This window comes from Calonectris borealis, chromosome 12, assembly GCF_964195595.1.
Source record: "Calonectris borealis chromosome 12, bCalBor7.hap1.2, whole genome shotgun sequence".
Taxonomy (NCBI): Eukaryota; Metazoa; Chordata; class Aves; order Procellariiformes; family Procellariidae; genus Calonectris; species Calonectris borealis.
The window spans coordinates 2,611,457-2,636,815 of NC_134323.1; the positions used below are offsets into that span (position 1 = coordinate 2,611,457).

At 50.1% G+C, this 25,359-nt stretch overlaps 1 protein-coding gene across 2 annotated transcripts in view; it reads right to left on the minus strand.

Annotated features, from left to right (window-relative positions):
- The window catches only part of GNAO1 (G protein subunit alpha o1), a 146,210-nt gene that overhangs the window by 4,303 nt on the left and 116,548 nt on the right, over positions 1-25,359 (minus strand). Inside the window, exons 5-8 of one of the 2 annotated variants that reach the window (XM_075161009.1) lie at positions 20,886-21,014; positions 20,046-20,175; positions 12,347-12,500; positions 1,192-8,455 (exon numbers count right to left, since the gene is read on the minus strand). In XM_075161009.1, the coding sequence (XP_075017110.1) occupies positions 8,268-8,455; positions 12,347-12,500; positions 20,046-20,175; positions 20,886-21,014 (601 nt within the window). In that variant the 3' untranslated portion in view covers positions 1,192-8,267. Of the gene's footprint in view, positions 1-1,191; positions 8,456-12,346; positions 12,501-20,045; positions 20,176-20,885; positions 21,015-25,359 lie in introns of those variants that run through there. The other variant, XM_075161011.1, reaches the window with a different exon arrangement.

The window sequence follows — 25,359 nt, forward strand, 5'->3', positions numbered from 1 at the left end:
TCGGTTCCTTGGCAAAGAGAAGCTCGGGATGCCAAGCAGTTGCTTTCCAAAGCTTCAGGACTTCATTTTACCCTTATCTTTTTTATATATATAAAAAAAAAAAGCCTTATTCATGGGGAAAAGAGGAAACCGCCACAAAAGGACGTGGCTCTTCTTGACTTGTGGCTGTTGCAAAAATGCCGGGTCTTGAGATTTTCATGGGAAGTATCTGGGTGGTTTTTTTTCCTTGTTGTCCCATATATGTATAATATTTAAATAAAGGACTGATGGTGGTGGTGAAGCAGCAGCTGAAACAAAGCACGTGCCCAGGGGAATGAAAATCCCAAGCGCAAGGAAAATAACCCCGGTGCCTTCTGAGCCCTGGACACCCGCGCAGGCATCCTGGAGGAAGTTTTTAAATATCCCCAATACAAATACACAAAGAAAAATCTTTCCCTCTCAGCCAGGAGTTTTTCTCAGAGCTGGCTCGTAGTTCTGACTGATCTGCAGGATGGGACACACGGGGATCCGTGTCCGAGGATGGGTCCAGCTGCAGTTACATCACTGGAAATTGGTGAAGTCAACAGCAATAATGGTTAATTTTCCTTTGCTGAGGTTTATGGAGAATTTTCTCTTGGTTTCTTCAAGTCCTTTGCTTCTATTTCATGCCCCAAATAATCGAAGATCGTTGGTTTAAACATAAAAGAACAAACTGGCCCAAGCGTTATTTTAAAGGGAGGGGGAGATGCTCCAAGCACTGTGTTTGTGCAAGGAGGAAAAAGCACCATTTATTGAATCGAACCAGAAATGGCTCTTTTGCCTCTGTGCTCGGAAGGCGGAAAAGAAAGGCACAGCTTGCTACTTGCAATAGATTTGCGACCGAAGTATTGGAGGAAGCAACGGGGCAGCAGGGATGCTCTGCCCCGCCTGCGCCAAGCATCGCCAGCGATGGGTGCCGAAAGGGCGGCTGGACGCGGACAGACGGACGCCTGCGCGGGGTCTGGCGGCGCCGGCGGAAAAGCGTAGATGGTCTGACATAGATACACGGGGGCAAGGGACTTCAGGAGGGGAAGAGTAACTTCAAGAAGCCAAGAAACAAACGGAAGCCATGGTTAAGTTGTTCTACTTAAAAACAAAGGCAAGAAAAATTCCCACCAAATACTTACATAAAATTAAATACCTTTTGGTTATATCCTTTTCAAATTCCTTATTTCCAGGCGAACGAGGCTGTGGCAGACGACTGAGACCGCAGGCGCGTGTCGTAGGTGTGTGTACATGGAGCAGACGTGGGGTAAATAAGGGCTTGAGAAGCTGGACGCGCTCAAGGGAGACACAATAAAAACCCTCTCACGCTAGAAAAGAGCTGGCACTTTATTAACATTTTGTAACTAATAAATACATTACCGACAGCCAATAAATTATTACAATAACTAATGCTCTATTAAACCAATGGACAGTCACTCTTCGTACAAAATTACAGTTAATACAGTTTGGGCCATCAAACATGCAGGAGAAACGATTCAGCGGGAAACCAGCAAAAGGAAAATCGTGGCGGCCTCCGGCGATCCTTCGGGAAGAAATGTGGTGGGGAGCGGGGAGCCCAGAGGCGGGGTGATGGTCACTGTTCCCTTGTCGAGCTGAAGCGGGGAAAGGGAGGTGGGGGGAATAGGGCTAAAGATGTTAAATTAGGGCCTGGGCTATTTAACGGGGTGATGGCTGGTCAAACAGCCCTGTTTCCAGTGCTTGCTCCAGCACTGGAAAAGCCGGTGAGACTCAGACAATGCTGAAAATCGTGCTGCTACCCGCTCTGATCTCCTCTCCCCGCCCGAAGCCGGAGGTTTAGACCCGGAGCTGCTTGCCTGCGCTACAGGACAGTCAGGATTTGGTCTCGACATTAATTTCCAAGACCCTGGGTGGGAGAGGGGCCGGGGCAGCGAGCGTCGGGCCGGCTCCCAGCCCTCCACCTCCTCCCCGTGCCTCTCCTCCCCGTGCCTGCTGCCCGCAGTGCCCGTGGAGAACCGAGCTGCCCTCTCTGGGGGATGGAGGTGGTTTTGCCCTGTCTCCCATCCAGCTCCCTCCCCTCTCCCTCTGCCTGCAGGGGAGGCTTTGGTCCTCCTCTTACTAACGCATCAGTGTTGGAGGGTCATACTTGCTCGCGTTTGCTAGCTAGCCTTTGCAGCACAAATAAAGATCTCGCAGGCTGCTGGTTCGGACACGAGCGGTCCTGTGAGAAGTCCCTTTCCATAGCCATGTTCTCAACGTAACGTCTTATATGGGTCACGTACCTATATCTGTCAGCATCAATTATCTCGTGTCATTGCAGGAGCTCAGAGATGGTAACGTACACTAAAGTCTCGGGGCGCTTTGGGAGAGTGTTTCTGTCTGCTCTTTCCTCCGGGGAGGTAGAGACAAGACCGTGGTCTGCTCTGCTGAGCCGCTCGGACCACGTCTCTGCTTTCTCGTGCGTGCGTTGGGGATGCAAGTGTGTGATGGGTTTGGGTGGTTGAGGGTGATGCTCAGTAGCACCATCTCTACTGACCTTGATGCTTAATGAGTGTTTTAATCTCCTTGGAAATGGTTGTGGAGTTTCTGGTCGTCAGCCTGAAGACAAACCTGGCCCATGACAAAGACACACACTAGTACTAAGCTGCCCTATCGACTTGACAAACCATCAGCCTTGTTCCCAGGAACTCAACAACAAACATCTCCCTGGCGCCAGTGGATCTTTTGGCCACAAAATACTCGGACACATCGCACAGGCTAAGAGTGCAGGGTTGGTCCCTTTTACAGCACCGGCTGCACAATCCCCTGTGGCGGGTGCCTGCCACCCCCAGCCGAACCCCGCGCCTTGTCGAGCTGCACAGCCGGGGGTGCCCGATGCCTTACACAGCAGCGGCTGGGCACACCGGGGTGTTCTGGCAAAAGGACATCTTCCAAGTCCCATCCTGACCTCCTGGAGGTTGCATTCCTGGCCTGAGAACAAAGTCTGTTCCCTTGCAGGCAAGCACTGGGCTCATGCCACAATAGAAAAAACCCACCAGATACATTTTAATGTACATTACAGTATAGACCGCTCTCATTAATACCTTTAGTGTCCTGTAAAACGAAATCAGATCTACCGAGGAGGCACGGCAGCCTCCTCCCGAGGATGCTCTCCCCTCCGTGGAGGGGCAGGCTGGCCAGCCATCCAGGAAAGCTGGCTGAAGGCAAGAAGCTAATTCTCGTACAAAACTCCTGAGAGAGATTTAGTTGGAAGAATTTCTGGGCGGGCAGTGGTGGGAAGCCGGCCGACCCCTCGCCAGACCCGGCTGGGGCCCGGCGGGAGGGCAGGGGCAGCAGACGGAGGGGCCAGATGGCCTGGCCGAGCAGTCCCGCTGCCCTGCCGCTCGCTGGGCTCCTCCGGCCGTATGTAAAAACAAGAGTGTGAACTCTACTTGCTAAAGAAAAAAATGGCCTTTGAAGTGGGTGGCTGTATTTTAACGTGTGCTTTCCTGGTGCACGTTTATTGCTAGTTCTCCTAACGAGCCCTGCTACCGCATCCTCCCAGGGAGCACGTGCAGCTCGCTGCTCTGCAGCTCAGCCCTGCAGCCTTGTCTGCAGGCTCATTTCAAGGCTTTCCTTCCACAGGTTTCCCTATTTCATCGAAATTGTTTAAATAAAGGAGCTATTTGCATTTTTTTTCTCCCATGGCTCCACACACCTGACCCTCTCCTTGCCGATGGAGCAAGCGGGGGGGCTTCCTTCTTTCTTTTTGCTGCTGTCTGAAGCTCATCGCGACTTGCTAACGGTGCTTTCAATGCGATGCCCCTCGGCTGCTGCTGCTGGACTAGTGACCTGAGTCATTAAAAACCTCCTGCATCCCAAAAAGGGTACCTTTTGCAAATTCCCACATCAGCTTTGAAGGGCAGCAGGGTATATACGTAGCTGTTTCAATTCTGTGCTTTTAAAATAAGTCCCCCATGCCCTGGTATGATTTCTGATGCAGCTGTACCAGTTGCAACATCCCTGCTACGTGGAGACTGCAAATTAAAGACAACTCAGGGCCCCTGAGGGTCTGGATTCGGAGCGTCGCAATTGCAAAGCACAAGGGGCTATTAAGAAGACGGCTTTTGAAAGCGGGGGATGCATTTCAAGGTCTTCTTTCTAGGCAATTGCTGCAAGGATTGCTGGTGTTTAGAAAAAGCACGGGGCAAAAGATTGCCTGCAGAAGGCACATCTGTCAGAAAAGGCTTGGGAGGATGCAGAAAGCCAGCGGTGAGTGATGCTTTGGCAGGCGTTCTGGAGACAAAAATCTATACAAGGCCATCAAGCGGGAGAAATAGTGGTGTTTAACACTGGAAGCATTTCATCTTCCAAATGCCGTTTCCAGCCTTTGTCAGTGAATCCTCACGACAGTGAGGGAGGGAATGTCAGCAGCAGCAGCTGAAATGAAGCTTTAGACATACAATATGCCAAAGAAAATGAAAGAAAAGGCTCTGTCTGTCAACATTTCCTCCTCTTTTTCTCCCTTTTCTCCCCGTGGAGCACCAGCCGTTGATCATCACCAACGTGCCGGGGAACCAGCCGGAGCTGCGGAAGGGCTGGGGCGGGAGGGGGTCTGGACCTCCCAGCCGGCCACGGCTGGGCACAGGTTGCCTGAATCCAACCCCGAGTGTGGCACAGGCGCATCGCGCCGGCACCGGTGACTCGGCTGCATTTGGTAGAGTTTGGGGTTGAGTTAATTTGAATTGTCTTGACCAAAATATTCCTGTGCGCTTTATGCTGGGAACTCCTGAAGCCTTGGCTTGGTGCTGCCTTCACTGGGAACAGCTTCTGTTACTTATTCGCTCGGATAAAATGTCACCCACAGCAAGGGGTGGGAACAGAAAACCTCCAAACTTCTCGTGCCGCTGATCAAATCCTTCTGAAAGAGCTTAATCAAGTCCCGCCTCGCTGCCAGCGCAAGTCACGAGCGCACCACTGCACACAGCTCTGGTGCTTCATTGGGCTCTAGTCGTTATGTACGCCTCATGCACCCAATGGAACCAACATTCAGTTCTTCAGCCCCTACTTTGACACTCAACGCACATTTGAACACTAGGTGTTACTGGTGGGACTTGGTCACTTGCGTGGGACAAGCTCCAGGAGCACCCCCGTCCCTCTGCGTCCCGCCAGCTAGTTCCCGGCTCCCTCTGTGGCAGAAGCACCATCCCGGTGCCATCATCCGCTGTCTTGAAAAGCAAAGCGAGGGACTGGACTAATTCAGTCCCCTCAGACAGCAGCCCAACTTTCACCTGGAGCAAGACGAGCGCTGAGATGAGCAGAGGGTATGCAAGCAGAAAGCTTGGCTTGGGGTCGAGGGGAAGTTTGGTGGGGGCGGATCCGAGTCCTGCCTATTTCTTTTTCACATCGCCTATTTATGCACTGAACTCCTCTTCCTGCAAAAACAAACAGGTTGGTTGCATTTTACTGTCATTCCCTTGGCTTTAGTCTCCAGGGACTAGAGCTCAACACACACATAAATCTTTTCAGGGTCGGGGCATGCGGTGGTCCCTTCCATGGAACCAGAGAACTGGGCAGGTGCTTCCCACTGAAAAGCCTTTCTTTGGAAATCCTTCCCATTGACTCTGAAAATCCTAAGCTAAACCAAACACAATTAAATGCACAGGCCTTGTGGTCAGCGTTCCTTTGGTTTACGGTTGTACAGCAGAGTGTGCCGGCATGAAATGGAGCTGGGAGAGGGGCTGGGACCCCGGAAACCAAGACACGTGGCTGGGATGTGGCGCGAGGAGCAGAGAGGGGCTCCGGGCGCTGCTGGCCGGCCAGCTCTTCCTGGGAGCTGATGCCGCCGGAGGTATTTTAAGGCTGAGATGGTGAAGAGAAAGGTGGGTACTCCCTTGGGCCGGAGCAGGGGAGCAGAGACCTGGCGTTATTGCTGTTAGTGTCCAGCAGAGCAGCAGTGGGTCCTCACTGTACAATACTAAATAGTTTTATAATTTAACGCTATCTAGGGGGTTACTGACACAGCTGCCGGGCACGCTGGGCTGCGAGCAGATTAGATGGGCGAGAGCCACCTTGTTCTCCTCCGCAGCCCGCCCGTTTGCCCCGCGGTGCTCCCGCTTGCATCCCTGGCTGGGGTTTTGTCATGGATGTCCCACAAACGCTGGCCCAGCAGAGCGCAACCTCCGATGGGGACTCTCCTCGGCCTCCCAGGTGCCTTTCTCTTCCCGTCCTCCCCGCTGCCTCAACCTGCCTCATCTCCCTTCTGCAACTTCTGCCCAAACCGCCCCCCCAAGCCTCCCCCGCCGGTCCTCTCCATCCCATGCCACCGTACCTGCTCCTTTCCCTGCCTCCCCTTGCCCGTGGGCTGTGCTGCTCTGGGCTGCTCTCACACCATCCCTCCTAGACGGGCACAGGAGAAAAGAGCCATGGCACTGGAGAACACGCAGACCTCCTGGGATCTGAAAGACACCCCTAGCCCGGGCTCCCAAGAGAGGACAGCTGAACTTGTGGCTGGCCTGGAAAGACTCACGTTTTCCAGGATCATGGACTTTTCAGAGAGGCAGAGGAGAGGCAGGGATCAGTGCTGCCTACCTGGCCCCAAGTGCCACCCTGAGTGGGACCTCGGAGGTGGCTGCTCACCCAGGCACCAAACAAGCTTTCGGGGTGGACTTCTAAGGTCCCTCCATGCTCCTGGAGGTGACACCCCACCTCTCACACTCCCCTCAGCCTTCGCCCCAACAGCACACAGAGCTCTTGGTGATGGCAGACGGATGGCCACACGTACCCCAGCCCAGCCGTGTTTGTCCTCCCCTCTGTGCCCCCACATTCCGCTGTGCTGGGTGCTACCCTTGCCCTTCCCACACCTCTCCCCCTGCCCTTCCTTCCTCCCTTCCCTCTCTTCCTTGCAGTTTTCCTTGCTACTCCATCACTTGGCTCAAATCAGCTCCCTGAGCCTTCCCTCTCCACTACGTGGCCAGTATAAACCATCCCTCTCGCTTTAGATACTGGTAAAGAGATGCCCTGACTGGAGACACCAAACCTGGAGCTCTCTCTCCTGGGCGCCCAGGCAGGAGATGACACAGGCAAGCTACCGGCTTCTGCTCGGCCGAGGAGGCTCGGAGTGCAAGGCTGAGCTTCTCGAGAGTATTCAGATGCCCGAGGTGCGATGAAGAGCCGCGAGGCTCCTGCACACCTTGCTGCCACCCGAGCACGGTGAGGTTTCCCAAAGCACCTCTCCGCATTTCAGGAACTTGAAGAAGCCAAGGCTAAATATTTTTGGTGCACCTCAGCGTTTCGGGGCTGAGGTTTGGAAAGAGACGCTGCGTGTTTGCAGGAGCGTCGGTTGTGCTGAAGTCACTTCGGCTGGGAGGTGCTTTGGGAAAGGTCGCTGGGCAGCCAGGACCTGGCATCCTCACCAGGGCGTCCCCCTGCGCAGGGTCCCCGTCAGCACGCGTCCCCGGGGCATCCTTGCTGCCTACGCCCCAGGGGTCCCGGCCCAGCTGCCACTGCTGTGCCATCCGCGGCACCCAGCAAAGCCTCAGAAACGGGTTACTGAAACCACTAGGCGTATTTTAACATTAATTTTGAAAAACTTGAGGTAAAACTGTTACCGGCAACGAATGCTTTTAGACAAGGCTTAGTAGGTTTTGTTACTGCGTCCCTCTTACTCAGACACCAGCAGAACTCGATATGGCTGTTTTACTTGTTCAAATAGCTGTCTGGAAAAAAGGAGAATATACAAATCCAAGCTGCGGCAGCTGCGTTCAACACCGACCCCTCTGGCTTTGGGGTAGGAACTGGAGCCATAAGGTACCCTCAAAATGATCATCTTGTATCTAGCACTTCCCAAAGGAATAGTGTTTTAAAAAAAAAGATAAATAACAAGGAGAATTAAAAATATCCCTTAATTTCAAGGGAAAAAAAAAGTTTCGGTTCCAAACTACACTGTCACTGACCAGTATTTTAAGGCTTTGATTTTTTCTTTTTTTAAAACTGAAGTATTTTTGTCTTTTGGCAGTTGAAATGCACTTTGTGGGAAATGCGTTAGCTCCCTCTACAGCGCTGTGAATTGGAACGGAGGAGTAGAACGAGGCAGCAAGGGAATGAACCAAAAATAAACCAAAATGAAATAAAACGGGGTTGGGGAAAGCAGAACTTGCTGCAAAGTTTTCTGGGACGGGAGGAGGGATTTACGTATTTCTTCCTCATCATCTTCTGAGGAGGGAAAAAAAGAAAGAGAGAGGACCTGCCCGCGGGACCGGAGGATGCTCCCAGCGGGCACGAGGAGAGGAGGGGAGGAGAGGGCTTTAGTAGAGTCCGCATCCCCGCAGGTTGTTGGCGATGATGACATCCGTGACGGCATCGAAGACGAACTGGATGTTATTGGTGTCAGTGGCGCAGGTGATGTGCGTGTAGATCTCCTTGTTGGGGGACTTGTTCTTGCTCTCGTACTGAGCCTGGATGTAAGCCACCGCCTCCGTGAAAGAGTTGGGGCCTATAAGAGAGCCGAGACGAAAGGAAAAAGAGTGGGTTAAAGCCATCCCGTAACCCTGAATCCGTAGGGTGCCTGCAAGCGCCCCGTTGTAGGACATGGGGCTGCTGCCACCCATCTCCATCTCAGGGACGGGCACTATTCCCAGCCAGGATTGCTGCAAGGGAGGAGATGCTCCCCGACTGTCAGCTCAGCTGTATTTTTATTCTGAGTTGCTGTTTATAGAGATGAAATGGATGAGGGAACTGAGTGTTAAACAGGCTGTGATGGGAAAACCAGAAGAAATCCCACATAATGCTGACAAAAAAAGAGAAAAAACCTGCCAGGAATGCGGTAAGTACTTGAACTGGTACAAAGGCCTAGCTTTTTACCTTTCTTAGATTTTTTGATTAAAGTTTCAGCTTTTGATGGAAAAGAGGAGCTAAAATGTCCATGAATTGAGGGCAGTATTGGTAACCGTGCCCTCCTTTCCCTGAATCACTACAAGAAAAGGACATGAAAAGATCCAGCCTCTGTTACAGAGCAGAGTGGGGTTTTCTCAAACAAAATACAAAAAAGCTAATACAAAACGTCCCTCTTTTTGAGAAATTAGGATCGCAGCACCCGCTGCTAGAGCTGTGGCTAAAATGGCGCCACGAGGAGTTTCTTGTTTTGGTGTATAGAGATGTCTGTGCCAAAGCTTATTAACCATCTGGTTTTGTGTTAAAAAAGCTTAAGAGCAGTGACGCAAAAGAGCAGATCCTTTCTCGTCTGGCCAGCCTTGCCACTGCTCACACACAGAGCTCCGCTCGGGCACCTGCTTAGGGCTGATAACCCGTTTCTCTGGCTGGCCTGGGTGCAGCCCTCCAGCTCCGCTGGGTGCTGCTGAGTGCCCTGGAAGGCTCTACGTGGGTAACTGCTAACGCTCTGGGGTCCCTCTCCCTCCGTGATGCTTTACTGATGGGAAATGTTGTCATCTGCTAGAGAGAAGCTTACTTGGGCTTGAGATTTGCTGCGGTGGAAGGCAGCTGATCTGGGAAATCACTTGCACTTACACGTACATGCATTGCTAGTTGAAGACACAAGGTCATGAAGACCATGAGACTTGAGAATACGCTTGAAGTAAGACAAGCAAAATGTTTGCTGGGAGCAGGTTCTTGCATGAAGACCTGTGTAAAGAATCTGGGAGCAGTTCCACACGCTGTGCACCACCAGGAGGGTATTTTATGAAAGTGAAGTCGGTTGTTCAAATGCATGAGGATGTAGATGCTGGACTCCTTCTGGGAGAGCAGGGAATCACTAATGCCAGCTTGATTTAAAACATGCCCTGGATTCTGCTGCTGCTTTGCTAAGTATTGTGGATTAGTTAAAAGCATGAGTGAATTAAGGGGATGGAAACAGTCAGTGCTCCAGCATACAGCAAGCAAATTTGTGAATGCAGTCTTCTAATAATTCCCTGTCAGCAGAACTAATGGACATCAGAAACTTCATTTTATTAAAAGCATTTTGTGGAACCTACTTGTGATATTGAAAGTCCGCTTGTTTGATTTATAAGCTTTCATCAAATAATTCTTTCTAACTCCAGGGCAACTTTCTAATAATGCTGCCTTTTCACAAGGCCACAAGGGCTTCATCCTCTGAGCCATGGTCAGCAAAGCAGGGGCGAGCAAGCTTAAGTGTGTGCTTGGGTCTAAAGTCTGGGCTTAACGTTAGCACGAGCTAACTTCCAACTTTTAACGGCATTGCTGAACGCCTTGGGGTGAGATATTCTTCACCTCTGATTCAGATCCCTGTTGGATCACTGGAAGGAATTCCAGCCTTCAGACTTCCAGCCCTCTCTGATGGCATGAGAGAGACGAGAGGCCTCTGGAGGGTCCCTGGCATTGTGATAATCCCCAGCTTCCAGAACAGCACCTCGAAGGAATTTAGAGCATCTCTGGGGTACTCTGAGATTTGGGGAGGACTGGTTTGGTTCACTAGGGGCTGAAGTGCTCCAGAAACAAGCTATATTTGTTTTCCGCTGCATAGTCAGCTGAGAGCTTAGCTACGTGTGTACGAGGATCTGCCTCCCCCACTGAACTCCTCTCTTGGGCTGGGATAGCTTGGGAAGGAAAAGTTATATCTAAACCAACATTCCTTCTTGTTCTAGTCTCTCTGGCATCAGGGATATGTAAGAATATTATTTCAGAGTGGGGTTACTGGGAGATTTCAGTGAAGATCCACAAAATGGAGGGAAAGATGCAGGTTTGCTTCATGGAGAAAAGGGAAAAAGGAAAAGGGCATGATAAAAATCTTCCGGTATATAGAAGTGCTGCTATAAAGAGGATGGTGATGAGGTGCTTTACAAGCCATCCAAAAGATGGCAAGCAGCAATCTAATTTGCAAGCAGAAAAATTTGGGGTTGGCATTATTGTGAGCTTTCCACTGTAAAGACTGTGAAATCTCCATTATTAGATCTTTTTAGACAAACATGTCAGGCATATGGATCTGTCTGGACCAAGCGGACGAGTAGATGGCTGAAACATGTTGGTAGTGACAAACATCCAAACCTTCCCTGGAGGGGAAGCCTGCAGATGTTCTGAATTCAGCTGGAGTCGTTCAGCTCCATGGTCATAGACCATTCAGCTCAAAGCAGCAATGATTTGGCTTTTGCCTATTCACAGTGAAAAAATCAAGTGCTCAGAGACTGGAAGCTCTGGTTAATAATTTGTTGGCCTGCCCAGAAATGTGACACTCTTGGTACTGCCAGTTCACAACTACATTTCTTGACAAAGAGATCTGCTTCTCTGTCTGTCGGCTTGATTCATCTGGATGTCTCCGGTGAGCTTAAATAATTCATGACGATAAAAGTTTATTTTTATGCTGTCTCGGAATGGTAATGAGGGTTTGTGGAAGCTGGCGAGATGCAGTGGGAAGCGGCAGGGTGCAGCTGCAGCCTTTGCACGGGTGATGTATTCTCATCATTAGCAGGTCAGATGCCAGGCAGCCTGAAGAAGCGAGGGCTTCTTGCACGCTGCCCAGTTGCAGAGCCTCTGCTCTGATCTCCAAATACCTCTAAGGCCTCCTTCTCCCCAGCCAAGCTGAGGGCATGGCTTCCTGGGGCTCTGCCCTGCCTGCACTATGGTTAAGAGGTGTGGGTGGCCGGTGCACGAGAAAATCAAGCGCCTCGTTGTCTATCTGCATTTAACTGGAAGCGTTTCCACGTCCAGGTGCTTGATGTCAGCGAGCCTGAGAGCGAAACCTCGGACCTCCTAAACGAACGTGATAAAAATGTACAGCTTGAGCTGAAGCAGGCAAGCTGTGGGACCTGCGGTCTGCAGGCTGGAGGCTGGCCCTGCAGCCTCTCGTGCCTGGCGGTGGGGTGGTGGCCAGGAACCGCGGGGGGATCCTCCTTGTGCTCAGCCAGGACCCACAGGGAACGTGCTGGGTTATGAAACACCAAAGGCCAGCCTAACAAACCCCGTGCGTTGGTCTCCCAGAGACCAGTTACCCATTTGTAATGGTTAAGCTCACCGTGTCTTTCCGAGAGACCTGCAAGAGGGTTCCTGTTCCTGAGCGACGCTGGGAACCAGGGCACGGGTTTAGGGAGCGTGCTGCCAGCCCCACACCCGCAGGCGTTGGCTCGGCATCGAAACCGCCCGTGGGGCAGAGATCAAACACCCTGCTTAGTGGTGGTGGCCCTTTGTCGGCAAAGACCTTGGGTTTAAGTCATCCTCACGCTCTAAGTGGACCACTAAACGTGGTGGGGGTGATCCTATGGCATTTATTGAAATGAAACTTGCAGGGAGGCGAAGGGGAGCTCTAGCTATGCGTCTTTAGCCTCGTTGCCTGTGATACGCCACAGTATCAGCCTGGATGGGAAACGCTCCGTGATCCCTTTGCTACGCGTTCCTGTACAGCCAGCTTTCTCATTACCTGTGTACTCAGGAAAGCAGATACTCAGTGGAGATTTCTTAATTTTCTCCTCAAATATGTCCTTCTTGTTTAGAAAGAGGATGATAGACGTATCTGTGAACCATTTGTTGTTGCAGATGCTGTCAAAAAGCTTCAGTGATTCGTGCATGCGGTTCTGCAACAGAAAGGAGAGATCTCATCAGGGCAAAGACAGAGGCTCGGGGACATTGAACACGTAGGGAAATCTAAAACAACTAAATTAAGGAGGAAAACAAAAAAAAAGAAAAGCTACGAGATACGTAATAAATTTATGTATACATACAGCTGAACGTATACATACACAGATGCAATCCCTATAACGTTTGACATACAGTTAGTAACTTAAGGGCATTTAACTATACAGAGCTGTTTTGATTTTGCATAGCATATAATTTACAGGATCCCAGCTCATAGAAATCATCATGCACCATGCATGGATGGGGAGTTACTTTTGCCCTTTGATCAGATTTACGTGTCGGTGTAGCTCATGCAGATTTTCTAAAACGTTTTCATTAATTTTTTAAAATTTTTTTTCACTTTCTGAGTGTGTGTGGCACACAGGTGGTTGGATACATTAACCAAGGACTGGGAGATCCTTGAATTAATCTAGAGTTGGAAGCAGACATCAAGGTGACATAATTTTGGAAATGACCTTGCCGTGACCTTTGCCTGGTTTTGTTATTTTGTTTAGTGCTGTCTGTTGTTGGGCTTTTAATTTTTTTAATTTTTTTTTTAGTTCTCTTGGAAGATGGCTCAACAAAAGTGTCTGGCAGAGAGGGGGAAAAAGTGAAAAAGGAAGAGGAAATAGTACAAAAAGGAAAAACGTAACAAAGGGCATCTAAGAACAACCAGACTAGAAGTCAGGCAGCTACCCCTGATGTTAGCTCATGCCTCTAGAAGAACATTAACTGCTCGCCAGCAGAAGAGCCAGAAGTTCAAATGCACGCACAGCGAGAAGTCAGCGTTTTGGTTATAGGTCATGCAAAAAAATGAGACAGGAAAGGAGAGAGATAAGAAGAATGAAAAAAAGAGACCAGTTAGAGAGTTGCAAAGTCCGCCACATGGTTTTATGGTGGTGGAAAGAGCTCACGGCAAAGTCAACCAAATGTCATGTTCCCTGCTGCTTTCAACTCTCAACTCGGTTTTTCTTTCTTTTTTTTTTTTTTTTTCTCGGTTCAAGAGAAGCTTCATACCTGCCAAATTTGGTTGGTCTCTCAAATGCTCATTTTTTGGCCTTTGTTTGGCTAGATAAGGTCAGACGGCCGAGGAAAAGCTGTGAAGGTGCCGAGGCTGGCGATGTTTGGCGCGCGAGGCCGACGCCGGAGTGCGCACGCCGGTCGCGTGGCCGTCTCTCAGCCGGGAGCCGGGTAGCGGAGAGAGCAGGCGCGGTGAGGACGAAGCACACCCAAGAGTCAGGGGGTTATCAAAGGCAAAGCATGGTACAGACCGGACCGGCTCCTCGGCTTTTCCCAGCGGCATCTCCTTGGGACAGCACTCCCCAAACCCGCTAGTGCACATACGAGACTGGTCACAGCGGCCGCAGGGGATACGCTAGAGAGAACAGGGCTGCACGGTCTTGTTGCTGCAGGGTTTTTTGGGGTGGGTGCAGCATGTCCCCCCTGGATTTGGAAATTCGGAGTGTGCAGGAGACAGCCGCGGGCTTTCACCCCTCTCCCGCTCCGTTTCACGCCCGCGCTGGCAGCGTAATTGAGCCCAGCACTTATTGATTAACGCTTTCCTTTTCATTGATATACTTTAGCTGTTGCTGAATGTTTTATTTAGATAAAAGTGGCTCTGTGGATGAAGGAAACGTCCTGTCGGACCCAGAATGAAACCGGACGTACGCGATTTGCTGTACCATATACCACACGCTTTGCTACCAGACTTGAAATGACCGAGCATCTCCCCACCGTGCATTGTACCGACACACGGGGAAGACGCGATCACGTACAAATGTAAAAATGCATTTACTTTTGGGGTCTCAGTTGCAAGACATTCGCTTATCTGGGTCATCCTGTGTCTGTGTGCTGGTTTTTGCTAACCCAGTTTGTACCGGCTGGTGTAGGAGCCCCAGAGGAAAGCTCCTCTTTGCTACTTGTGGTGTCAAAATTGTGACCATGTAGAACCCTGCAAAGGTTTCATGCAGGAGATCCTTGGCTACCCAAAGCCTTCGGGAGGAGAGGAGAAAGCAGAGGGCGGTCAGGGGCACAGATTTGATTTGCGTTAATACCTGTTAGGAAATGAGAGTGTTTTCCCAAGAAACAGTGACTTAGCGTCCAGTCGTAACCAGAATATACACACAGCACAAACCAATACATCCCTGTAGAAAATGAGAGTTACAATAAAAATCCTCTATTCCTTTCAAATTCCAGAAACAAGTTTCGAAGCTTCCTGAGGCTGCCTGACCCAGCTTTCTGCTCTCTACATCTTGCTTCTTCCCCCAGCTCTGCCAGCTAGCTGAGTAAATATAACCACCGCTCTGCCCTCCTCCTTATTTACCTGGGAAAGGTTCTGGTCTTAAAATCCACCTTTTCCTTCCCCATCACTAAAGAGAAGAAGACATCATTCAAAAGCAAGGAACCGCTTTCCGTGCGAGGCAAAGGCGCAGAGCAATATCCCGGTGAGCAGGTACGGATGCTCGTGGCATCCCAGGAAATGCTGTTGCATCCCAGGAGAGCTCCTGGGAGCCCACGCATGGATGCAAGCTGTCCCAGTGCTGGCTAACATCAGGAGTGCCTCGCTGCCTCCCTTTCCTTTCCCTTCCCAACTGTTAATAGTTTAATAGTTGTTTGTAGGAGACCTCCAACAGCTCAGGCAGGTCTTGGCCGAGATGTGAGGATGGGGAGGCAGTCTGCGGGTACCACACGGAAAAGGACAGGCTGCTGCTGAAGGAGGAGTGAGAAGTTAAGGTCCCCAAATAATCCCCCTCCTACCAGTAAATCCACCGTGAAAGACCCTTTTAGTCCCTTAAAGCTTCCCCAGGGCCCCTCTCGGGAGCATCCGTGCCCGCTCTGCCAGGAGGCATTAAAGACCACACTTCTCATGCTTTCATAGGAAGTGATATAAATTACTTCACCTGCTTTTGGACCAATTGTGCTGCTTTTTCCTACTTTATGTTGGGTCTATCATTAAGGGAAGGGTTCTTGAAACATTGGCTTCTTAATGTCACTTCCTATTTCAAAATCAGTATTTTAAATCCTTACTCCCGCAAATGCTTTACACCCCAGCAAGGAAAGCAGCCCCACCAGCCACCTTACAGAGGAATAACCCCTCGCCCATACAAATTAAAAGTCCAGTTAACTTTTCCTGCACAAGACAAGACACAGAATTTCTTATAGCTGAGTTCAGATGTCATTGCACAACCGTGTTCCCATCGCTGATGTGAAAGGCAAGCAGCTTTCTACCGAGCGTGAGGGAGAAAGGGTGCTGCGGTCAAGACTCTGCCCAGGCAGAAACACACTCATAAACGCCGTCTTTTTTTCACCAGAGCATGGGAGGAGACCTGGTTATTTCTGCAACACACAGCCGATTCAATCTTTTTTGTTTTCCTTGGTGATTAAGTGCTAACCGTCATGCGAACTATAAGGACACTGATGACAAGGACAGAAACTCCATATTCCCCCTCCTGCTTATATTTCCTAAGATGCCCAAGCCACTTCCACTTGCTTTGTCACTCCTAAGGCAATTTCTGAGCGCTGTAATTCAATTTTCCTTGCCCAATGACAGCAGAGAGAGCACGCTAACCAGGTCATGCAATGAAATAGGAACCACGAGGCCAACACTAATGCACACCAAGGGTCACCAGCACAGCGCCTTCAGCCCATCCCATGCTCAGCAATGGGGACACGAACAATACTTGCATGTCTTGGCTAGATACGGACGACCTAAATATCTTCGTTTCAGAGGCAGCAATGTGCAGCGTGAACATCTCCCTCTCTTGCCCTGACTCCCTTGAATTTGCGAGGAAAAAACCAAAAAGGATAGTCTCGGTTCCCACAACAGGTCCCATGCCATTGCTGTCTTTTTTTAAATTCCATTAGGAATTCCATTTAGAAGGAACAACGCAAATCTACCTTCGTTAATCATCTTCTCCAGTTTTACCAATTAATACGACTGCTGTCCCTCTCTCCTCCCAGTTTACAGATCTGAGGCTTTTCCTCCTGTAACCTCAACTTATGAAACGTAAAGATAAGTCACAAATGAGACAAAATAGCCTCGTTATGCAAAGACATAATCCATGGGGTTGTTCAGTCAGCTAACGCAGGATGTTCCCGCTGTGTACACATACTGCAGAGAGCCCTGCAACTCCTTGTGAGGGACGCGGTAAAGGCGGATGCAGAGGCAGGCGTAATACCTTGGAGAGAGTCTCTTGTGAGTGGGATGGGCTGGGCAGAGGCTGTAATTTTGCCCTGTGAGCTCTGGCTGTGGGCTGTGGCTGGCGGCTATGGGACCGGTGAAGGCACCGCTTGAATTTCCCTGTGGGTTTGCTCCTCTGCCCTGGGAGCCGGGCACGCAAGGAAGCAATTTAGATCTGCCAACAGTGGCGTAAGAAGGTGTTTGGGGCAATGCGAGAGGCTGGATTCAACAGCACTGGGGGTTTCTATGCAAAGTGTGGTCTTTATGGGTGTATTGGGCGAGAAATCACAGATGCAGAAAGTTTTCTTTATTTTATTTATGTCTTTCTGATCCGGACATAGAGAAGTATTTGCTTTCCTCAACTCCCGCTGTGTTGCTCTTTGTGGCAGGGAATTGGAGAGAAAATATATCCCTTATAAAGGACTACCTGGTCTTAGGATGGCTTTGCACACAATAGCCCTTTTTTAGCTGCCGCAGGAGGATGGGTGCTCAGTCTTTTAAAACAAAGAGCGCAATAAACCATAAAAAAACTACAAGTGTAGAGCTGTGCTTGAATTTTAAGGGCAGGGACAGGTCAGGGGGCGTTTCACCCAGCCTTGTTTAACCAGCTCTTTGCTCAGTCTCGTTTGAAAGGATTCACAGTAAACCTGTTGTTCGTGGACTTCTTTCAGTGAGACAAGCTGACCCTACAACTACACTGGTCCCAACGCCCTCGCGCTAAGCCAGCTTAACAAGGCGAGCCCCTGCTCCCTGTTAGGCTGGCTTTATCTGAACTGCAGTTTCATCCGCCTGAAGTGCGGTTCGACTTAGAAAAGTGCAAAAAGACCCTGTGAAATGTTGTCAACGGGGCGCCGAGCGCAGGAGGAAAGGCTGTTCTCTCCACGCATTGGCTTTGCAAGCATTTTTTTGGACACCTGAGATGCAGCAGGGCTCTTTCCCTCTCATGGCTCCACGCCAGCAATGAAAGCTCTACAAGTCTTTTCATATTCACACAGACATCTGTACAGCCCCCAAACAGTGGCTTTATACAGCTGGAAGTGCCTGGACCGTAGTAAGCGTCTCTATAGAAAATGAAGATGGAGGAGCAGCATCCAGCTCGCTCTCTCAGCTGCCTCCTCTTTGTGTTTGCTAAGTGAGAAGCAATAAAAGCTGATTTACGTCATTAAAGCCAGCAGATGTGACGGATGCAGACAGACGGCAAATCAGCTGACTGAAGAGATGCTGCTTTTACTGCTGGCTTTTTGGAAAGGCACCACGTTAGCAGGGAGGAGGCCGAGTGCTTGGGGGTTCAGCTGGGAGAGGACCGAGTTTGTGGGCACCGCGTTTTCCACCTGCCGTTTGTGCTGGGGGTGTAACAGGGCAGACAAGATCCGACACCGTCATTTTTTCCTGTTTGCATTGGCCTGGCTCAGGGTTGTTTATTTGGGTTAGGCGGGGGCGTCCTGCAGGCACAGCGGTGGCGATGCCGAATCCTTTCCCCGTTTACGCCGAACGTGTAAATGAACAGCAGCTGCCTCTGCCCTCCCGTTGCTCAGCATCCCCAGAAACGCTTTGTGAAAAGGGATTGAAATAGCAAGCAAATGTCAGCGCTGAGCTACAGCGCAGCTCCAACTTTGCTTTTGCTTCCGGACGCAAGAGCAAAGTTGGAGCTGCTCAAATCCTGGTTTTCTGCAGCTGGGAGCTTCACGCGGGAGGCTGAGCTGGCACCCTGCTCGTCACCGGGGTGGTACTGGGTGATGGACAGTCACTGGCAGAGCTCAGCATCCCCAGGAGAGTTGCTGTAACCTCCGTCTCAGAGGAGCTGAGTTAAAGCTGGCATTTAAAAAAATGGCATTGGCATTCAAGCCCTTCCATTTTGTGTTCCGTGGCTTTGAATCACAAGCTCTGGCTTGTGTAGACTGGCACCCAGAGGTGACCTGTGTTAAAGGCTGCCTTTGGCTTCACGGTTTGGTGTCACAGCCCCAGTTACACCTACAGAGCACCTTGCTCTCCGCTCAGATCACAGCTCCGCTCCCTGTCCCCTGGGTCTGCCCTCTCCTTGTGTATTCTTCTTTATCTCCTGGGTGTGTTTCCCCTGCCCAGCTGCAGAGCTCTATGGCGTTTCAAATCACGTCAGGAGATTTTGGTTCCTTCCCAATAAATCCTACAGGACTGAGCCTCCTTGAGCACATCAGGGCCAGGGTCAGAGGGAGGTGACAACTGAGGATTATAAATAAGCGGACGTGAGAAGGTGTAGGGTGTCTCAGTCAGTCTGGAGGGACATAGTCGGGATGTTAATATCACCCTGAATTCTGGCATCAATACGACCCAAGCAACCAGGTGACTTCATCAACCAGTTTGCCAGAGCTCATAAACCTGGCTCGGAAGAGGCCAGAAACCACCGCCCCACCCTTTGGGGAAGAGACAACTGATACCTAAAGCAATCTTGCCCTCGATTCCTTCCTCATCAACAGCTTTCTGCCGGCCTGACATCTTTACCAGCAGGAGAATAAAGACCCTCAGAGAGACAGCGCTGGCAGGAGTGACCCCTCCATGCTGCCGCAGGCTGGGCACAGATTAAATCGTTACCAAGGTCTGAGTATGGCTCTGGTTCCTTTTCGTTAGACAAATGCAACTGGGTGGTTGCCGCAGTCGTCGTTAGTCCCAAAAGCATGCATCCCCCACAGACTGAATGAACGGCCAGATGACAGTAATGAGTCTTCTCGCATCCTTTCTGTGTATTTAATTCACTTGTATTAATTGCACTCTAATACCAGGGAGCGCAGAGCTCCTCACTAGCTTTATTTCCAGATGGTATTTGGAGCCTAATGTCACAGTGGGAAGTCATAAAAGCTCTCCTAGAGCAAATTACCTGAGGAATCAAACAGTTCCAGTCTCACTCAGGAAAATAAATTTCTGTAGCCTGAAAAAATAGGTTATACTCCTAGCCCGAGCCCGCCTCGGGCGTGCATGGCTGTCCTGCACCTCTGCACCACGGCATGACTGCTTCCTTACGTTTGTTTTAAAAGCCCACCTAGTTATATCTCCTCTTTCTGGATATAGGGTCCCGTTAACAGGTTTTGAAAACACACAGGTCAGCTAGAAAGGAGAAACAAAACACTGCGACTTTACCAGTGCAAGGAGCGTTACCTGGGCGTGCAGGACTTGATTTTGAAGAGTGTGGAGGAGGACAAATCTCCCCAGGATTTCAAAGTCAGGGGGGAGTGACTGGCAAAGGCACATTACTGTAGCACCCCAGCAAGCATTCGGCGATCTCTGAGCAGTTGCTGGCTACGCAGTATCCCGTAAAGAAATGTCGGGGCCTCCAAGACCCAGTTAGACTCACCGTGGTTTCATCTTCATGGAGCACCTGGTCGTAGCCACTCAGCGCGACGCAGAAAATGATCGCTGTGACATCCTCAAAGCAGTGAATCCACTTCTTGCGTTCTGACCGCTGGCCCCCGACATCGAAGAGCCTACGGCACAGGAGAGGACCGTCAGCACCTGCTCTTTCTTAGTTACGAGGAAACTTTAGCAGTTTTGGCATTTTCTGACCATGTGGTCCTTGAAGGCTCCAAACACAAAGCAACAGTTCTTTCACCACTCGGCTTGGTCTTCTCCTCCAGAGCCTGGAGCCGAGGAGGACCAGGAGGAGCAGTTACAGCTGGGGATGTGGGGATTTGTGGGAGAGCCTCAGCAGCGTGCTGGGTTCCAAAGGGTCTGCGGAGGTGGAGACCGCACGCTCGTGAGTTTTATATGCTCTAAATACTGTTTGTGGGTGGCTTTCTGTCTTCATGCCCTCTTCTCTCTACTGGCTGGCATCATGAGGGTCAATATATAGCGTTAACCACACATGACTGACCCATTTTAGAGAAAAGATTTGGCCAAATATTTTTACATTTATGAGCTTGATCAGACTCAGAGCCAATCTCATATTATACCTCCCAACAAAGCAGTGTCGTTTGGGTTAGAAGAAGGTACCGTGAGCTCTTATCTTAAAGGCAGTGATTTTCAAGACAAGATTGCCAAATATTGCATGTTGTTGACCCCCCAAAATGCCATGTCCTCTGCAGTGGGAGCCATCCGTGTGTTAACCAGCAGTTTAACAATTTCTCCTTTGGGAGCTGTGGGGAAACACTGTGCCAAATAGACGCCCTGAAAATTTACTGTGTGGTTTTAGACTAACCTGAAGTGGAGGTTTTTGAATGTGAAGTGGGTTTCTACGATGCCAGTTGTTTTGACCCTGGTTCGGAGGATATCCTGCTCCGTGGGCTGGTAGTCTGCAGCTCCGATTCGATCTAAGCTGTCTAGGTAGCTAAGAGAAGAAGGGAAAAGAAAAAGAAAAGAGATAAGAATAAGAGACACATTAATCTTTGTCAATCTCAGATGAATCCTTCAGCTTCCTATTAATCTTTTTCAAACTCATTTTTCATGGCTGAATGTATTGTAGTTAAAGGAAAAAAAAAATCCTATTCTGGGGAAAAAGAAACGTTAACAAACCCCACTAACCTAAGCATAAAATCTGATAGTGAACTGAAAGCAGGAAATTAAGTGTGCATGTGTTGTGAGCCCTGATTGCAATCTGTGAAAATACACGGTTTTAATATTACTTGCTATTTTTATTCCCTGAGGGACGAAGGTCCCAAACGGTCCGTCGTGCTGGATGCTGTACACACACATCCTTTTCTGCAAGGGTTTATTCAAAACGTCACAGCCTTTTCAGATAAGAGGTTGGAGCGTATAGGTCTCGCTCCCAGAACAGACAGGTCGAGTCACTTTTGGGAGATGCCTCTCTCTCTGCTGGGAAGGGAGGGATTCGGGGCAGCTTGCTCTGACGAGATGCCTTGCCTCCAGTCAGCTCAAATTAAGAGATTAATCTGCCCAAGTGAGTCACTGCTTCAGCCTGAAATCCAGCATAGGGCTGGGACTGCGGGAGATGCAGCGCTTGGACAAAATCCAGGGGCCGGCTTAGATGGTGGTAATCTGGGAGCATAAATCGGGGCTTTTTGGGGGGTAGAGGGGAGATTTAGCTTTCTATAACACTTGGATAGTTTTAAAACATTTATCCTTATTCTGCTCTAGGCTTCAAATCTATGAACATAGGCAATGCCTCCATAGACTGAAACTTTGGGTAGGAAGTCCAGTCTTTCAGTACAAAATATTTCTGTAGAGGAACCCAACAGCTGCGCACACATGACCACAATCCATTTTTTCATCTACATTCAAGACAATTCTTCAAACCAACTCAGCCCAACTAAATATAATTTATAAAGAAAGGAGGAATTTGGATTACAATTTAATATGAATTATAAACACAGAGCTGCATCACACACAGTGAAGTCTTTCTCACCACCATTGAGCTGCACGCAGACACTCCAGTTCCTCTTACAGGGGGTTTGATGTGCATTACAGGGCTTAAATGCCTACCTCCAGCCCCAGGAGCATCAATCTAATGCACGAGGTGCTTTCAATATACCATGAATATAATAAAGCAGGTCTGTGCATGAGCAGTGGTCTCGCCCTTCGATCTCCATGCTTTGGCAGCCTGGATGCCACCCAAAGAGGCAGGGGGGCAGGAGGGGAGGGTTCTGTTAGCCAGAGGATTGCACCTTTGCCGCTTGCAGAGGATGAAGAGTAGTAAGAGGAGCTGTGCGGTTGTAGGAAAGGAAAAGGTGGTGTTGTCTCTGGTGAGTATGAGTTTACTGGTGAGTGCAAGAAGGTACGAGCGTTCATAGCATTCTCGTAAGATAGCCATGATGTCTAAGCTTGACTTTCTCTTTCAGTTTAGCTAAATGCGATTTTTTTTTTAACATAGAGCGTGGATTTAGTCCCGATGAGTCCCAGTCACACCGACTTGGCGGTGAGCACACCTCCCCCTTGCCAAAGTACGTCCCGCTGGGCCTGACCGCGCCGCCCTCTCCTGCCGCTGGAGATGCTTTCCCTGCTGCATGGGAAAGCAGAAGGCTTCCCATCTGTGTCCTGGAGGGAGTGCTCTGAGCCAGGCCTCCGGAGCAGGACGCTAGCGCGCTGGGGCTCCGCACTCTGCTACTCGAGAAAACTCATTGCCACCGGCTTGCACGTCTACCCTGCTGGCCTGGAAAAACAAACAGACCACCAAACTCTACGCTAAGGTGAAAGACAAACCTCACCCCGCTCACATCATGTATTTTGGCTACTCATCATTTTTATCATTCGTTTTTGCTCAAGAATTACAAGAATCACCTCGCCCAGAGAAAGGTATATAAGCTAAGCAGGTTTATTTTTATTGTGCCCTTTTCCAAGCATTTAAAGCCATTGTGGTTTTGTGACAGATGCTCTCTTAATAGCCTTATGATGGGCCCCGGATGGATGAATGGGGCTCCATTTGAAATCAGATCCTCCGCTGTGACGGCTGAAGCCGCGATCGCTCATCTATTCACAACTGGTGTCAACTCCTGTTATTTAAGAGACAGCTGCATTTCTTCACATGTCCCCGCAGACCGGGGCGGCTCTGCAGTGCTGTTATTCAGAGACCTAGGCTCTCCTCTGTCCTCAGGAACAAAATACTTCAACGTGATGATAAAAAGCAGAGGTGTAAGAGAGGGAAGGATTTTCTTTCCCTCTTGCAGCTCTTGGCAGTACCCTGAAGACCTTTATCACTTCCTCCATCTTCATTTTCTGTATTTTCCTATGATTCAACTCTCTTCAATTTAACGTTCCCTATTCATTATTCTTGCCTTTGAGATCCGCCTTTAATGCTGGGAGTGCAGCAAATGAAGAAATCTACTGCAAACTGGCCAAAGGACTCGGCATCACAGCAGCACAGTGACGGAGGAGTTCGTTACTGTAATTACTGCCTTCCACCTGCGATGATTTGCTTGTGAACAGCAGCATCCTTTAAACCCCAGGCCGCGTGCTGGGACTTCAGGGGTTCTCACTCTCGCTACCGGTGTGCACAGCCTACGGCCCTTCCATGCGGTGTTCCCCTTGGACAGCGAATTAGCTCCAGATTTGATTTGATCCTGCATACAACCTGGCTGTGAGGCTTGGAGAGCCTCACCTCCCTTCGCGTCCTTGTCCATGGTGGCGATGCAGCCTCATGTGCCTGGCTCCACCCGGGTTACTCTGGGGGATCAGAGGTTTGGGGGAGCTGGTGCAGCCTGCCAGCCTCTCGGGGGGCAGGATGATAGCGATAGAGCCAAGCAGGATCCATCACATCCACCTTCTCCTCCCAGGCAGCATCCAGCTTCCAATCCCAGTTGGGATATCTCCATAGGAACCTCAGCTGGGGGGTCTCTAGCATCTGTCTGGGTGAGGACACTGCTTCCCAGTGCTTAACTGGTGCTGCGACAGAGGAATACTCAGTATCCCCAAAATCCAGCCTGTCCTGGCTTCAGGTGAGCTGAGCTCCATGAGGCCGGTGCCTCAGGGTCACTCCCAAGCTCCGATCCTGCTTGCCAACACCCCCTTTGCCTTTTCTATTATCTCCCCTCTTCATCTCTTTCCTCGTCTCTAGTCTTTTCCGTCATTCTCCATGTGTTTCTCAATGACAAGTTCTTTCAGTTGCCTGGGTCTGCTTTTCGTCTGTTCCTGGCAGTCTCAGTGAGGGTCAGCCATCAATTCCTATGAAGGTATACAACACTTTCAGTGCTGGTTTTGAGGCTGCATTCCAAAACTGTTTACTCCTCTGGCTGCTCTCCCCTGGAACTTCTCCCATCTCAGGCTGCAGCAGGTATTTTTTCCCCCTGGACTTGGCTGCAGCTGAGTTGGACCCCATTGGCACGTGCACCCCATGAAGCTCAGCCGGAGGAATGTGCCGCGGCACGGCTGCCACGCTAACATCCAGCTGTGGGAATGGGAAGCTCGGGCAGGCTGCAGTTTGGATGCTGAGCTGATTTTAGCTTCTGCTTCTTCTCGGTTCCTGCTGGAGGTATCTCTGAGCCTTCACCGGAGCGCTGGTGCTCCCTGCCCATGCTGCTTGGAAGGACCTGCTGGTCCCCTGGGTGCGAGCCTGAGCTGGCAGAAGGTGGGATGTGTTGGGGGTGTCACCTCTTTGGGAACAGGGAAACGCAAGTGGGGACAAATTGCTACACATGGCGCTGGATGACAGCACTCCTGGTATGCCCTTTGAACCGCAAATCTCAAGGCCAAACTGTTGCTGGAGATAATTAGTTGTCGCAGCCAACAGGCTCGATGACACATAATCCCCTCAGAAGCTGGCATCTGTTTCACCAGCAGAAATAAGAGCACTTCGGAGGCCACGGAGCAAGTGCTCGGCTCTCCCCCTTCTGCGTCATCTTTCTGCACGCTGCTGGCATCAGAGCTCCTTCCACGTCCCAGCTCCGGGGTTTGCACGCTGGAGTGGAAGCATATCTGAAATGACACATCAGCTCGTATTTGCAGCCTGCCTTGCCCAGGGCTTGCAGGGGTTAAAAAAAGCTGAAGAAAGGTTAGAAGTTTTTTGAGTACATGAGTAACCCTCTAGCATTTATACTCCTGAGCCGCACAGCTCCTTTACTGCTTATATCTTTTATCTTAAATGCTTTGTTTTGAAGCAGATTGCAGGTTTCTGAGTCATTCAGTTTATCGGGCTCAGGGAGGTGAAGCCCGACTGTATTACACTGCTAAAAGCAAAATGCACAAGAAATGGCATTTCCCAAATACAGGGAGAGGAGCTTGTC